Source organism: Coregonus clupeaformis, chromosome 17 (assembly GCF_020615455.1).
Source record: "Coregonus clupeaformis isolate EN_2021a chromosome 17, ASM2061545v1, whole genome shotgun sequence".
Classification (NCBI taxonomy): domain Eukaryota; kingdom Metazoa; phylum Chordata; class Actinopteri; order Salmoniformes; family Salmonidae; genus Coregonus; species Coregonus clupeaformis.
In genome coordinates, this window is record NC_059208.1 from 27708158 (window position 1) to 27723787 (window position 15630).

The window sequence follows — 15630 nt, forward strand, 5'->3', positions numbered from 1 at the left end:
CCTCCACTCTCTCCTCTCTCCCTCCACTCTTCTCTCTCTCCCTCCACTCTTCTCTCTCTCCCTCGACTCTTCTCTCTCTCCCTCTCCTCTCCTCTCTCTCTCCCCTCTCCTCTTCCCTCTCTCCCTCCACTCTTCTCTCTCTCCCTCTCCTCTCCTCTCTCTCTCCTCTGTCCCTCTCCTCTTCCCTCTCTGCCTCCACTCTTCTCTCTCTCCCTCTCCTCTCCTCTCTCTCCTCTTCCCTCTCTCCCTCCACTCTTCCCTGACCTCCCCCATTATTGTAGTTCAGAAACAACTCTCTCCCATCTATCTACGTGTGAACCTGAGTGATGACACGTCATTAACATTAAATTGTGCTCATAGAACAAAACAGGAACGAATATGGAGAGTTAAAGGGGAGCAGAGGACCCAGGTCGTAATTACACTTTACCCCCAGAGAGTAGACTAGACAGTGGAGTAACCAGAGCTGATGAATGGCCAAGCTTTATCTCCCTGACGGGGTGACAGAGGAGTGCAAATAGCCAGGCCTCCTTGCCAAGCCTCACAGATTGCCGAGTCTGCATCCCAAATTGCACCCTATATAGCACTATATAGTGGATAGGGTGCCATTTGGGATGCATTCCACATTGAACTGAAGGCATCCTGTGTGCCAAGTGACATTAAATTATAGCCTAACTTAGGCTACATCGGTGCCGAGCCAAAGAACAGCCTTCCACCGTGCCGTGATGACTCACATAGCTTTCAGCCATTAAATCTGAGAAATGGAGGGACATTTCTTGAGACAAATCAGGTCCATCTCTAGGGTGGCAGTATCTCACCACCAGCCTGCCTGGTTAGCATTCCCAGTTACACATCATTCTAATCTATAGCACCCTGCATCAGTGTCATGTTAATACAAACTAAGGTATCAAAATCAGTTCCCGTCAAGGCACCCAATAATAATAATAATACTAATGCATATCTGTTGAAGACATATCATAGAGACAGCAGCGGACACTATCTGGGTCAAAGACACGACTCTCTAAACACTACCTCTAGCCTACAGAAGTTTTGGGCTCTTCCTTCATGGATATCACAGTATAACATCTCAAGTTTAATACATACATCTCTGTGCCATACAGAATCTACAGACTGATCTTAAACAACGTTAGGGGATAAAAACTAACATTTTCATGCAGACGCAGATTGCGTGGATGAAGTGGCATTTGCCCAGCCAGGCTGGAGATGTTATAGGTCAAAAAATTATAAGATACGCTCTGCCCACATTCTCCATGGCTGCAGACAACCTTCTGATCTTATTTACAATCTGATGAAGTTAAGAGTGTGCCTGAGTACAGCTCTAATTCAACCTGCCACGCTTCCTTAATAATGGCACAATGTGTGGATGACATTTAACACAGTCTGTCTGCTATCACAGATCTTCCGGCAGCTGCCTGGCTGGGAGGGATTTGGATTTCTATATTAAAAAGCACTTTTCTACTCTCTCTCTCAGCTCCACCACCGAACAGCCAATGGTGTCTTGTTTTGCCGCTACTGGTATACTGAGTATTTAAAGCCAGAATCCTTAGTTGCTACATCCATTTTTATTAATTAAATGAATGATATATACCCATTGATTCTTGAAGAAAATAACTCATAAATGCCTCATGAGCTTTAGTTCAACTGTCGTACCCAATCAGAACCCAAAATAAGCTTAATTTACCCCAATGTTTGTAAACAATGCAAATGTTAACAACGACTGTATAGCCTCAAAACATGGTTAAAACTATCGTTCTGATATCATGGATGGTCAGTCCTTGCATCCATAGCTCTGTCTATGAATTTGAGTGTGGTTACATTTCTCCAGGCCCATCCCTCAGCTTTTTCCCAAAACAGAGGCGGGTGGGCGCTTTGTTATTGTTTCAATTAACGATTCAAGTTTTAAGATTAGGTACAGACAGTGCCTTCAGAAAGTATTCATACCCCTTGACTTTTTCCACATTTTGTTGTGTTACAGCCTGAATTCAAAATGGATTAAAGGGATAACCCACCCCAAATCACTAATTAATATGATTAACAGTGTTAAATAGTGTTAAATAACAGTAATATGTGAAAACAATAATTTTTGTGAACACATTTTTCATTTTGTCGTTATAACAAGGTTGGTAGAAACATGTGAAAATCGTTTTTGGAAATCTGTAGCAGCTCAAGTCTACTACAAAACCCACAATGCAATGCTCTCTCTCTGGGCTGGCTGGCTAGCTAGCTAGGTAGTTAGAAAACATAGCTACACACAATAATACGAAAGTCAATATCAGCATGTGAAGTAGCTAGCTAGCTGTAAAATCTGCACTATCAATTTAGGAGTCTATTTCACCGAGTTCAACTAGCCTAGAGCGAGAGCAGAGTACATTTCTTTCCCACTGAGATACTTTTGAGGAGATGGGAAACTCCATTTGAATCTTATTAACGCCTATTGTGTACGTTGCCCATGCGTCGTCAATGGGCCGTGCAGTACATTCTGGGCGATTCTAAGACAAGGAGAGCTCTCCTTCAAGGAGTGAATGTGAGTCAATTGGGCGCTAGCTCAGAAACCGAACATTAGCATGAATTTTGCGAACAACAAGAAGTACAACATTGCAAATACTTTCCAAGATGTGAGATAATTAACTTGTTCTCTGTATTATATTGTATAGCTTTGGAATTGTGACATTACGTACTTTCGAGGAAAATAGGCAGGTTTCTCCACTCATAGCCTGACTTTGAGAAGGGATTGTGTTCAAGGGAATTCGGGACATGGGTGACTAGTTAACGTTAGCTTGGCTCTCTCTGTGTGTTCGTGCCGTGGGAGGAGGGGTTTCTTCGTTGTCTGAAAGCAATGGCTAGCTAGTATGCTAACTATTCTAGCTAACTAACTGGCTGAATAAGTTGACGACGGACTTGCTCAAGCTGTCGGGACTAACCCACAACGTTAGACAAGGACACGAATGATCTGCTTGGCGTGTTGACACACTGGTGGTTTGTTGTGGCCGAGTATTGGTGCTAAACCGTGTTGTTGGAGTCCTGCATGCTAGTTGGCTGTGGCGTCATATGACTAGGTGCCCTGGACGATTTTCACGGAAGAATACTGTACCAAGTTAGCTAGCTGAATAAACTAAGTTAGTCTATTCCTAGAAAACATTGAACCGCTGTAGTTTACAACAATTATAGTTTCTGAGGTGGAAGTTGGGAGAGTTATATTTGGGTGTTTCAGTGAAACGTAAGTGAGGGAGGCCCCGCTCTCTCCTTTCCCAGATGTTTAGTTCATTTCATTCCGATCTCCATTGCATTATTGTAGCCATTTTCTGTAGCCTGTCAACTATGCCTATGTCTATCCCTGTTCTCTCCTCTCCGCACAGGGTATACAAACGCCTCACACCGCGTGGCTGCTGCCTCTCTAACCTGGTGGTCCCTGCACGCACCACCCACGTGGAGTTCCAGGTCTCAGGCAGCCTCTGGAACTGCCGTTCTGCTGCCAACAAGGCAGAGTTCATCTCAGCCTATGCTACCCTTCAGTCCCTCGACTTCTTGGCGCTGACGGAAACATGGATTACCACTGAAAACACTGCTACTCCTACTGCTCTCTCCTCGTCTGACCATGTGTTCTCGCATACCCCGAGAGCATCTGGTCAGCGGGGTGGTGGCACAGGAATCCTCATCTCTCCCAAGTGGACATTCTCTCTTTTTCCCCTGACCCATCTGTCTATCTCCTCATTTGAATTCCATGCTGTCACAGTCACTAGCCCATTCAAGCTTAACATCCTTGTCATTTATCGCCCTCCAGGTTCCCTTGGAGAGTTCATCAATGAGCTTGATGCCTTGATAAGTTCCTTTCCTGAGGATGGCTCACCCCTCACAGTTCTGGGTGACATCAACCTCCCTACGTCTACCTTTGACTCATTTCTCTCTGCCTCCTTCTTTCCACTCCTCTCCTCTTTTGACCTCACCCTCTCACCGTCCCCCCCTACTCACAAGGCAGGCAATACGCTTGACCTCATCTTTACTAGATGCTGTTCTTCTACTAATCTCACTGCAACTCCCCTCCATGTCTCCGACCACTACTTTGTATCCTTTTCTCTCTCGCTCTCCTCCAACACTACTCACTCTGCCCCTACTCAGATGGTAATGCGCCGTCGCAACCTTCGCTCTCTCTCTCCCGCTACTCTCTCCTCTTCCATCCTATCATCTTTTCCCTCTGCTCAATCCTTCTCCCTCCAATCTCCTGATTCTGCCTCCTCAACCCTCCTCTCCTCCCTTTCTGCATCATTTGACTCTCTATGTCCCCTATCCTCCCGGCTAGCTCGGTCCTCACCTCCTGCTCAGTGGCTTGATGACTCATTGCGAGCTCACAGAACAGGGCTCCGGGCAGCCGAGTGGAAATGGAGGAAAACTAGACTCCCTGCGGACCTGGCATCTTTTCACTCCCTCCTCTCTACATTTTCTTCATCTGTTTCTGCTGCTAAAGCCACTTTCTACCACAATTCCAAGCATCTGCCTCTAACCCTAGGAAGCTCTTTGCCACCTTCTCCTCCCTGCTGAATCCTCCTCCCTACCTGACCGGTCGCTCCTACCAAGTGGCGTGGCGAGAATCTGTCTCCGCACCACGTGCTCTCACCACTGGTGTCCCCCAGGGCTCAGTTCTAGGCCCTCTCCTATTCTCGCTATACACCAAGTCACTTGGCTCTGTCATATCCTCACATGGCCTCTACTATCATTGCTACGCAGACGACACACAACTAATCTTCTCCTTCTGATAACCAGGTGGTGAATCGCATCTCTGCAGACATATCAGTGTGGATGACGGATCACCACCTCAAGCTGAACCTCGGCAAGACGGAGCTGCTCTTCCTCCCGGGGAAGGACTGCCCGTTCCATGATCTCGCCATCACGGTTGACAACTCTGTTGTGTCCTCCTCCCAGAGTGCGAAGAGCCTTGGCGTGACCCTGGACAACACCCTGTCGTTCTCCGCTAATATCAAGGCGGTGACCCGATCCTGTAGGTTCATGCTCTACAACATTCGGAGAGTACGACCCTGCCTTACACAGGAAGCGGCACAGGTCCTAATCCAGGCACTTGTCATCTTCCGTCTGGATTACTGCAACTCGCTGTTGGCTGGGCTCCCTGCCTGTGCCATTAAACCCCTACAACTCATCCAGAATGCCGCAGCCCGTCTGGTGTTCAACCTTCTCAAGTTCTCTCACGTCACCCCACTCCTCCGCACACTCCACTGACTTCCAGTTGAAGTTCGCATCTGCTACAAGACCATGGTGCTTGCCTACGGAGCTGTGAGGGGAACGACACCTCCGTACCTTCAGGCTCTGATCAGTCCCTACACCCAAACGAGGGCATTGCGTTCATCCACCTCTGGCCTGCTGGCCCCCCTACCTCTGCGGAAGCACAGTTCCCGCTCAGCCCAGTCAAAACTGTTCGCTGCTCTGGCACCCCAATGGTGGAACAAGCTCCCTCACGACGCCAGGACAGCGGAGTCACTCACCACCTTCCGGAGACACTTGAAACCCCACCTCTTTAAGGAATACCTGGGATAGGATAAAGTAATCCTTCTACCCCCCTTTACCCCACCCCCCCCCCAAAAAAATAATAATAAATAAATTACATATTGTAAAGTGGTTATCCCACTGGCTATAAGGTGAATGCACCAATTTGTAAGTCGCTCTGGATAAGAGCGTCTGCTAAATGACGTAAATGTAAATGTAATTGTGTGACAATTAGCTTAGCAACCGCGTGAAGCAGCATGACAACGTGAATGTGATGCGTCGACAGTCAGTTGGGTGGGGCGTTTCTCCATTCATTGCTCAGTGGGATTCCTATCTCCTCCTTTCTGTAATATCTCTGTTTCCCACAGACACACAGGGCGCATTGCGACATGGTACTTGAAGGAGAAACGGAGTTGAATAATTTGGTAAACTGTTTAGATTGAGTACATCTAAGCAAAATATATACTTTGTCATGACGATATAAACGGATGGATGTGTTCCAGACATATGCCCATACCATCTATTGGCTGATTTGGCGATCTGGAGTGCAGGTAATTGTTTTAAAAGCGTTATGAAATGTGATAGTGGGTTATCCCCTATCTCCTGTGACAAGAATGATGTAGCTATGACGCATTCCTACACGATTTCCTGATTTTCAAAGAAGGACCACTTAGAAGTTATATCATGGGGACATTTTTATTTTACCCACTGATAGAACATTAATTTTCACCAAATTGACAGGAGTTTCATGATTTGTATTTATGGGGGTGGATTATCCCTTTAAATGTTTTTTTCCCCCTCACCCATCTACACACAATACCCCATAATGACAAAGTGAAAACATGTTTTTAGAAATGTTTGCAAATGTATTGTAAATGAAATACAGAAATAGCTAATTTACATAAGTATTCACACCCCTTTGCTATGACATGCCAAATTGAGCTCAGGTGCATCCAATTTCCTTTGATCATCCTTGAGACGCCACTACAACTTGATTGTAGTCCACCCGTGGCCAATTCAATTGTTTGGACATGATTTAGAAAGAAACACACCTGTCTATATAAGGTTCCACAGTTGACAGTGCAGAAACTATACCATGAAGTCCAAGGAACTGTCCGTAGATCTCCGAGATAGAATTGTGATGAGGCATATATCTGGGGAAAGCTATAAAACAATTTATAGAGTGTTAAGTTTCCAAGAGCACAGTGGTCTCCATCATTGGGAAATGTAAAAGAAAGATGGAACTACCCAGACTCTGCCTAGAGTGGGCCGTCCGACCAAACCTAGCAACAGGCCAAGAAGGACCTTGGTCAGGGAGGTGACCAAGAACCCAATGACCACTCTGACAGAACTACAGAGTTCCTTGGCTGAGATGGGAGAAGATGCCAGAAGGACAACAGTCTCCAGAGAACTTTACCAATCTGGGCTTTATGGGACAGTGGCCAGACGGAAGCCACTCCTAAGAAAAAGGCACATGACAGCATGCCTGGAGTTTGTAAAAAGGCACGTGAAAGACTCTGAGATCATAAGGCAAAAGATTCTGTGGTCTGATGATACAAAAATGTAACTCTTTGGCCTGAATGCAAAGCGCTATGTCTGGAGAAAACCAGGCACAGCTCATCACCTGTCTAACACCTCCCTACTGTGAAGCATGGTGGTGGCAGCATCATGCTATGGGGATGCTTTTCAGCGGCAGGGACTGAGAGACTGGTAAGGATTGAGGGAACAACACCTGGAGCCAAATACAGGCAAATCCTGGATGAGAACCCGCTTCAGAGTGCAAACAACCTTAGACTGGCTGCGAAGATTTACGTTCCAACAGGACAACGACCCCAAGCATACAGCCAAAAGCAACATTGGAATGGCTTCAGAACAATAATGTGAAAATCCTTGAGTGGCCCAGCCAAAGCCCAGACTTGAATCCGGTTGAAAATCTGTGGAAAGACTTGAAGATTGCTGTTCACTGCCGCTCCGCATCTAATTGACCAGAGCTTGAGAAAATCTGCAAGGAAGAATGGGAGAAAATCCCCAAATCCAGATGTGCAATGCTGACACAGACCTTCGCAAGACGACTCAAATTTTAATCGCCACCAAAGGAGTGGGAATACTTATGTAAATTAGATATTTCTGTATTTCATTTTAAATAAATGTAATACAATTTCAAAAAACATGTTTTCACTTTGTCATTATGGGGTATTGTGTGTAGATGGGTGAGAGAAAAAAATCAATTTGATACATTTTGAATTCAGGCTGTAACACAACAAAATGTGGAATAAGTCAAAGGATATGAATACATTCCGAAGGCACTGTATATAGTGATGTAATCAAGTCTGAAAGGTAGAGTGTACAGTAATAGTGTACATTAATGCCAGTAAAACACACTGGAAACATTGAGAGGCAGTCTCTATCCTTTACTGTGTACTGTTCCCATACACTTTGCTACACATGGCTCCCCCTGACTGTCAGAGTGTGACACAGACAGTCCTGCAGGTCATCTCTGCTGCCTGTCAGAGGGAGAGGCTGAGGCTGAATGGACAGGGCTGCTGCCTGCCACTGAGCCAAGTCAGACCAACACAGCACAAGCCCAGTCAGCTCTTCAGACTGGCCAGTGACACTGACAGTATGAGCCATCCTCCTTTACACACACCAGCTGTCAGAGCTGATTACACACACACGAACACACACACACAAACTCAGTCATTCGCACGCACACACACACACACACACACACACACGCACACGCACAGTCAGGGCTCAGATTTTGCACTCCACTCTGCTGTCCACTCCAATCAGCAGGGAGGAGCAGAGGTCTCCATGCAGGCAGCACAGGTGGCAGACAGAGGAGAGGAGAGGAGAGGAGAGGAGGGAGGAGAGGACACCTGGTGCTCCCGGGCTTCTAACACAATGGCTGCGACCAAAATGCCACCCTATTCCTCTTAGTGAACTACTCTTGAACAGGGCCCATAGGCCTCTGGCCCAAAGTATTGCACGATAGGGTGCCATTTGCGACACATTGAAAATAACACCCACGCCTGTTCATCCCACTGACCAATCACTCATTGTGTATGCACAGACTACAAGGCAAAGGTACCGCGTTGACCAATAGCACGATATCAAACTCTAGTCAAATCGAATCAAAATAACACAACGAGGATTGCCTTGATCTAGTCAGTGTGTAACCTCCGTTAACCTGCTTATTAGAAAATATCTCGTTTTTATTAGCGTTAGTATGCCGGTTTCCTGTAGCTGTAGCCGTGAGGCTGGCTTCCGCTGGGATAAAAGCATTTTTCAAATTCCTGCTAATCAGGGTATAAAAGCGTTCACGCAGATAGCACTGGTTTTGCTTTACTCGCTAAAGCGGGCACAGCTAGGCAGACTGACTGAGCCCACACAAAGGCAACAACGGCCAAAGGTTCAGATAATTGGAAAGTTTGAACTATGTATCAAACCTGATAATGAGGGGGAAAATACATACTTGTATGTAGCCCCGTTAATGTCCCAATTTGCAATCTAATTTAGGCAAGAACCCATCAAGGAGAGAGCTCTGCACTTTTTTAGGACTTTATCAAGCAGTGGTAAATGCAATTTAATTTCTCATTGTAAATGTAATAGCTCGTCTCAGACAAGGGAAATACCACCAACAGGAGTGTGTAGCAGATTGCTGACATCAATTTGAATAGTTCAGTCCGCTCTCTCAGTGCCAGATAGATAGACGGAGGGAGGTAGGTGTGGGGGTTGAGTTGTGTTCAGAGCCTTGAGAGAAATGGCAGTCAGTCTGGGATGTGTTGGAGATCAGAGATAAAACTATGTAAGCGCACCCAGCTGGTGTCCATCATCACCTTCTCAACGACCAGGCAGGCAGCACAGAAACAAGCTCTCAATTCATCATAGACACTGCGTCCCAAATGGCCCTGGTCAAAAGTAGTGCACTATGTAGGGAAAAGGGTGCCATTTGAGACGTAGCCCTCGTTTCAGTTGGTTTCATGAGGATCACCCAGATGAGAGGGCTAGAGGCACTATCAGGGACACAATGGAAACATGCTTTAGACACAGTATCCTACCAGTACCAGAGCAGTCTAAAATCTATTGCTGTTGAAGTATTTCAACATACTACATGGGTTTATTCATTGGTAAACCGGTATAAAGCAGTGGTGTATGGTATATGGTGCAGTGGTGTTCAAAGTTAGTTTATTATGCAGCAGAGTGAAATCATATTCATCCTAACAACTTCTTCTGCATCTTTCAGTAACATCATGTTCCAACCTCTGCTAAGCAGCGCAGTCCCTAACTTACGCTTAGTCTGACCTTCCCTCAGTAACGGATCAATATAAAGGTGAAATAAATAAATAAAAGATATTCCTTACAAATCCCAACCACACAAAGGGCCTGTCTGCCTGCCTGCTGCATTTCATTACGTTAGAGGACAGTGTGGGTCTCTGATGAACACTAGAACATCTATGGTAAACAGTAAACACTATGCAGGAAAGTCATACAACTGCAGCAGCTAGCTAGCTATAGCAACCTACAACATAGGGTGCATCCCAAATGGCACCCTATTCCCTACATAGCGCACTACTTTTGACCAGAGCCCTATGGGCCCTGTTCTAAAGTAGTGCCCTATATAAGGAATATAGTTCCATTTGAGAAGCAGACAAAGTCTTCTAAGAGGGTGTGAGTGGGTGGGTTGTTTAAGAACAGTGTGTTCTCAGATTTCCCTTTGAGAAGTGACATTACGTCTTCCTCTTTGTACTTCAGGTTCAGTGTGATCTGAAAGCCATTGAGCAGGATGACAGACTGACTGCTGAGGTGTGCGTTGCCACCAGCTGGTGAAAGACTCCTTTAAACTCCCCAGGGAGCTGTTAACCCCCCGTTCTGTTCTCCTGGTCTCTCTCTATCAGCTCCACTGTTCTCCCCTGAACAGCAGCGATATGGCGGTGACATCACATCTCTCTTGTAGGCTGGTCCTAGTTGGACACACCCAATCATCAATCAATCAATGGCTTTCCTTTCCCAGGGAACGGTTCCCCCCTCCTTCAGCCCAGTGTGTGTGTGTGTGTGTGTGTGTGTGTGTGCGCGCATTCGTGTGACCTTGCGTGCGACCGTGTTTGCGTGTCTGAGTGTGTTACTGCTGCAGCATATCAGGGGAGTCCTACCTATGAGAATCTCTTTAACATAAAATTACCAGTGTAGCTTTCTTTCAATAAGAACAAGCCAATGCCTCTTTTTGCTTAAGCATCAGCTACTGCAATGAAATAATGTGTCTATTTTAGTATTTCTCTAAAATGAGTTTAAGTTTACACTTATTTCTGCTCACCATCTACTTTCCCCACTGATTCAGATGACTGAACGGAGGAGGGGGGAAACGGCCCTGGCAAGCCAAGGAAACGTGGTGTGAGCTGAATTCTAAATGAGCCATGCACTGTGAGTTGGTGCCCCGCAGGCAGGCAGCTACAGAGGGAGGAGGGGGATCTACAGTGTGTTGTTAAGTAAACAGTGCACAGTGTCGGGCCTGAGCTCCACGCTGCCCCCTACATGAGGCCAGAACTCTGGAACACCCCTCAACATGCTGATGCTGCAGAGAAGTCAGACATATTAAACTATGTATTAGGCTACTGATAAATAATACAATTATTCACTTTTTGATTTAGTTTTGTCTGTAGTAATAACATCAATTCAAATCAAAATCAAATTGTATTTGTCACATGCGCCGAATACAACAGGTGTAGGCCTTACCGTGAAATGCTTACTTACAAGCCCTTAAACAACAATGCAGTTCAAGAAATAGAGTTAAGAAAATATTTACTAAATAAAATAACAAATAAAATAAATAGTAACACAATAAATGAATGATCTTATGTGTCTAAAGACAGCTTATGGTTTACAGCTACAAGGGAGAGAGGGAGAGAGGGAGGAAGAGAGAGAGAGAGAGAGAGCGAAAGAAACAGAGAGAGATATGTTTACTGTTAATATTTATTGTTTATTTCACTTTTGTTTACTATCTACTTCACTTGCTTTGGCAATGTTAACATACGTTTCCCATGCCAATAAAGCCCTTAAATTGAAATTGAATTGAGAGCGAGGGGAGAGAGAGAGAGAGAGAGAGAGAGAGAGAGAGAGAGAGAGAGAATTAGAAAACAAACCCAATTTTGATAAACTCCCTTATCTACTGGGTGAAATACCACAGTGCGCCATCACAGCAGCAAGATTTGTGACCTGTTGCCACAAGAAAAGGGCAACCAGTGAAGAACAAACACCATTGTAAATACAACCCATATTTATGTTTATTTATTTTCCTATTTGTACTTTAACTATTTGCACATTGTTACGACACTGTATATCTACATAATATGACATTTGAAATGTCTTTATTCTTTTGGAACTTCTGAGTGTAATGTTTACTGTTAATATTTATTGTATATTTAACTTTAGTTTACTATCTACTTCACTTGCTTTGGCAATGTTAACACACGTTTCCCATGCCAATAAAGCCCTTAAATTGAATTGAATTGAGAGAGAGACAGAGAAAGAGACAGACAGAAAGAGAGAGAGCGAGAGAGAGAGCGAGAGAGAGACAGAGAGAGAGATAAAGCCCTTAAATTGAATTGAATTGAAATTGAGAGAGAGAGGGGGGAGAGGGGGGAGAGAAAGCAATGAACTTTTTAATTTGAAAATTTCTTAAACCCCAGAGAAATCCTCGCAATTAACAGAGCTTGTCACTAAGCTTGTAATTTAATATTCAACACCAGAAAAAAACTGCAGGTGTTAATCAATATGCTGTGTTGTCTCTTCAGGTTGTGTTGTATACAACAGATGCCACTGAGACACCCATAGCAACCCCATCGCAACTCACCTCCATAAACTTTGGGTTGACAATAACAGATGTGGAACAAAGCAGCTTCTCAATCATTGAATCATTTTGACATTGTGTTGGTTAGAGTCTTTGGTTTTCATCAAGATGACATTGTGTTGGTTAGAGTCTTAGTCTGTCTATCTGGAGATGGTTTATAACAGGGTTCCCCAACTGGTGGTGGTTTTATTTGGCACCTCAAATTTTCTGAGCACAAAAAATAAATAAAATAAATCCATGGTTGGACATAGAATACTGTAAAAACACCAGGAAATCAGATCCGAGTTGTTCCCAAGTATTCTCACACATAATAGAGAGACACGTGATCGTATTCAAATGTAAGCAAGGTTTGAAATGATTATGTTTTAGTCAAATATTATATCTGTTTGGGCTTCTTAGGTCAATTTGCAGTCTACAAATTATTTGTAATTATGTTCCGGCCCCCCAACCATCTGCTGAAGAAAAAAAAACGTCCCGCGGCTGAATCTAGTTGATGATCCCTGGGCTAGAAGGTTTTACCTGTTGATGGGGGTGCTGTGTTCTGTGAGGGCCACCAGCAGCTTGAGAGCGTAGACTGGAATTGGGTCTGGCTCCAACAGGAGAGATTCATACATGTACAACACAGGAGAGACATCAGTCACACTTTATATGGATAGCTATTTGGATAGTCCCCTACAGAGGTTTAGGGTATAGTTAGTTCAACAGCTTGTTGATAGTTAGTAGAACATATTTACAGCCATCTAGAAATCCTCTGCAGAGAATTGGCCAACACATATGGGGGCTGGCTTAAAAATTGAATTCAATAAATCTAAATTACTAATGAAAAAAAGTTTCAATACATCTAAAACGTTTATTTCTCCACTAGGGAACTGGCAAAATAAAGTTCCCAAAACAAGAAGGTTCACTACTTTGACTGCAGTCCACACGCCCAGGCCCAGATTAACAGTGGAGCTGGGCTGGCTATCAGTTTCTGTTCATTAATGAATCCATGTCATTAGACCTTTTAAATGAGCTAAAGTTGAGAAGTCTGAATAAGCAATTGAAGACAGGGAGGCGCAGAGGGAGAGGGGAGAGGAGAGCAAAGAGAGAGAGAGAGAGAGGGTAAAGGAGAGCAGAGAGAGAGAGAGGGTAAAGGAGAGCAGAGAGAGAGAGAGGGTAAAGGAGAGCAGAGAGAGAGAGGGTAAAGGAGAGCAGAGAGAGAGAGAGCGGGGAGAGAGGGTAGGGGAGATAAGAGGGGGGAGGAGAGAGAGGGAAAATGTAGAGAAGAGCAGAGTGATAGAGAGAGGGTAGAGGAGAGAGAGAGAGAGATGCAGGAGAGAGCACACTCACTGTGGAAGAAGGGCTTCTGTAATGAGAGTCAGTAGTCTGCCAGTTGAAGAGTTGCACTCTCTCGCTCTCCCCCTCCCTCCCTCTCTCCTCTCCTCCTCCTTCCTCTCTCCCTCCTCCACGGCCTCTTGGCTCAGAAGCAGCAGTGTAATCTCTGACAGAACCCGCAAGCTGACGATACGCCACTCCACTACAACACAAAACAGAGCACAGAGTTGAGCATGTAACACACACACACACAGCATTAGTGATCCATGGAGACCCTCTGCAGTGAGACAGCTGATAGTTGCCTTTTATACAAATCAAAACATTTGCTACAATACCAAGTACATCTAGTTGAGTTAAAGACATGGTTCCTTGTGTTAAACTTTAGACCAAGGGCCTCGCTGTGTGCCATGCTAGATATGGAACATTGCAGAATGGGCACATTGCCAGAATGTCCATCTACAGTGCATTCGGAAAGTATTCAGACCCCTCCACATTTTGTTAAGTTACAGCCTTATTCTAAAATGTATTTAAAAAAAAAAATTCTCATCAATCTACACGTAATACCCCATAATGACAAAGTCAAAACAGGTTTTTAGAAATGTTTGAAAATGTATTAAAAATCAAAAACAGAAATACCTTATTTACATAAGTATTCAGACCCTTTGCTATGAGACTCAAAATTGAGCTCAGGTGCATCCTGTTTCCATTGATCATCCTTGAGATGTTTCTACAACTTGATTGGAGTCCACCTGTGGTAAATGAAATTGATTGGACATGATTTGGAAAGGCACACACCAGTCTAGATAAGGTCCCACAGTTGACAGTGCATGTCAGAGCAAAAACCAAGCCATAAGGTCAAAGGAATTGTCTGTAGAGCTCCGAGACAGGATTGGGTCGAGGCATAGATCTGGGGAATGGTACCAAAAAATCTCTGCAGCATTGAAGGTCCCCAAGAACACAGTGGCCTCCATCAGGTGGCCACTGAGGTGACCAAGAACCCAATAGGCACTCTGACAGAGCTCCTGAGTTCCTCTGTGGAGATGGGAGAACCTTCCAGAAGGACAACAATCTCTGCAGCACTCCACCAATCAGGCCAGACAGAAGCCACTCCTCAGTAAAAGGCACATGACAGCCCTCTTGGAGTTTGCCAAAAGGCACCTAAAGGACTCTCAGACCATGAGAAACAAGATTCTCTGGTCTGATGAAACCAAGATTGAACTCTTTGGCCTGAATGCCAAGCTTCACATCCGGAGGAAACCTGGCACCATCCCTACGGTGAAGCATGGTGGTGGCAGCATCATGCTGTGGGGATGTTTTTCAGCGGCAGGGACTGGGAGACTAGTCAGGATCGAGGGAAAGATGAACGGAGCAAAGTATAGAGAGATCCTTAATGAAAACCTGCTCCAGAGCGCTCAGGACCTCAGACTGGTGCGAAGGTTCACCTTCTAACAGGACAACGACCCTAAGCACACATCCAAGACAACGCAGGAGAGGCTTCGGGACAAGTCTCTGAATGTCCTTGAGTGGCCCAGCCAGAGCCCGGACCTGAACCCGATCGAACATCTCTGGAGAGAAAATAGCTGTGCAGCGACGCTCCCCTTCCAACCTGACAGAGCTTGAGAGGATCTGCAGAGAATAATGGGAGAAACTCCCCAAATACAGATGTGCCAAGCTTGTAGCGTCATACCCAAGAAGACACAAGGCTGTAATCGCTGCCAAAGGTGCTTCAACAAAGTACTGAGTAAAGGGTCTGAATACTTATGTAAATGTAATATTTCATTTATTTTATTTTATTTTTGAAAAGAAAATGTAAAGCCTGTTTTTGCTTTGTCATTATGGGTATTGTGTGTAGATTGATGAGAAAAAAACACGATTTCATTCATTTTAGAATAAGGCTGTAACGTAACAAAATGTGGAAAAAGTCAAGGGGTCTGAATACTTTCTGAATGCACTGTATG

General features: G+C 44.8%; 1 protein-coding gene across 1 annotated transcript in view; it reads right to left on the reverse strand.

The window, feature by feature from the left end:
• Positions 1-15630, reverse strand: part of LOC121543902 (serine/threonine-protein kinase ULK4-like) — a 142450-nt gene that overhangs the window by 56754 nt on the left and 70066 nt on the right. The window contains 2 exon segments of the mRNA XM_045225985.1: positions 12878-12970; positions 13688-13874. Of these exon segments, the coding sequence (XP_045081920.1) occupies positions 12878-12970; positions 13688-13874 (280 nt within the window).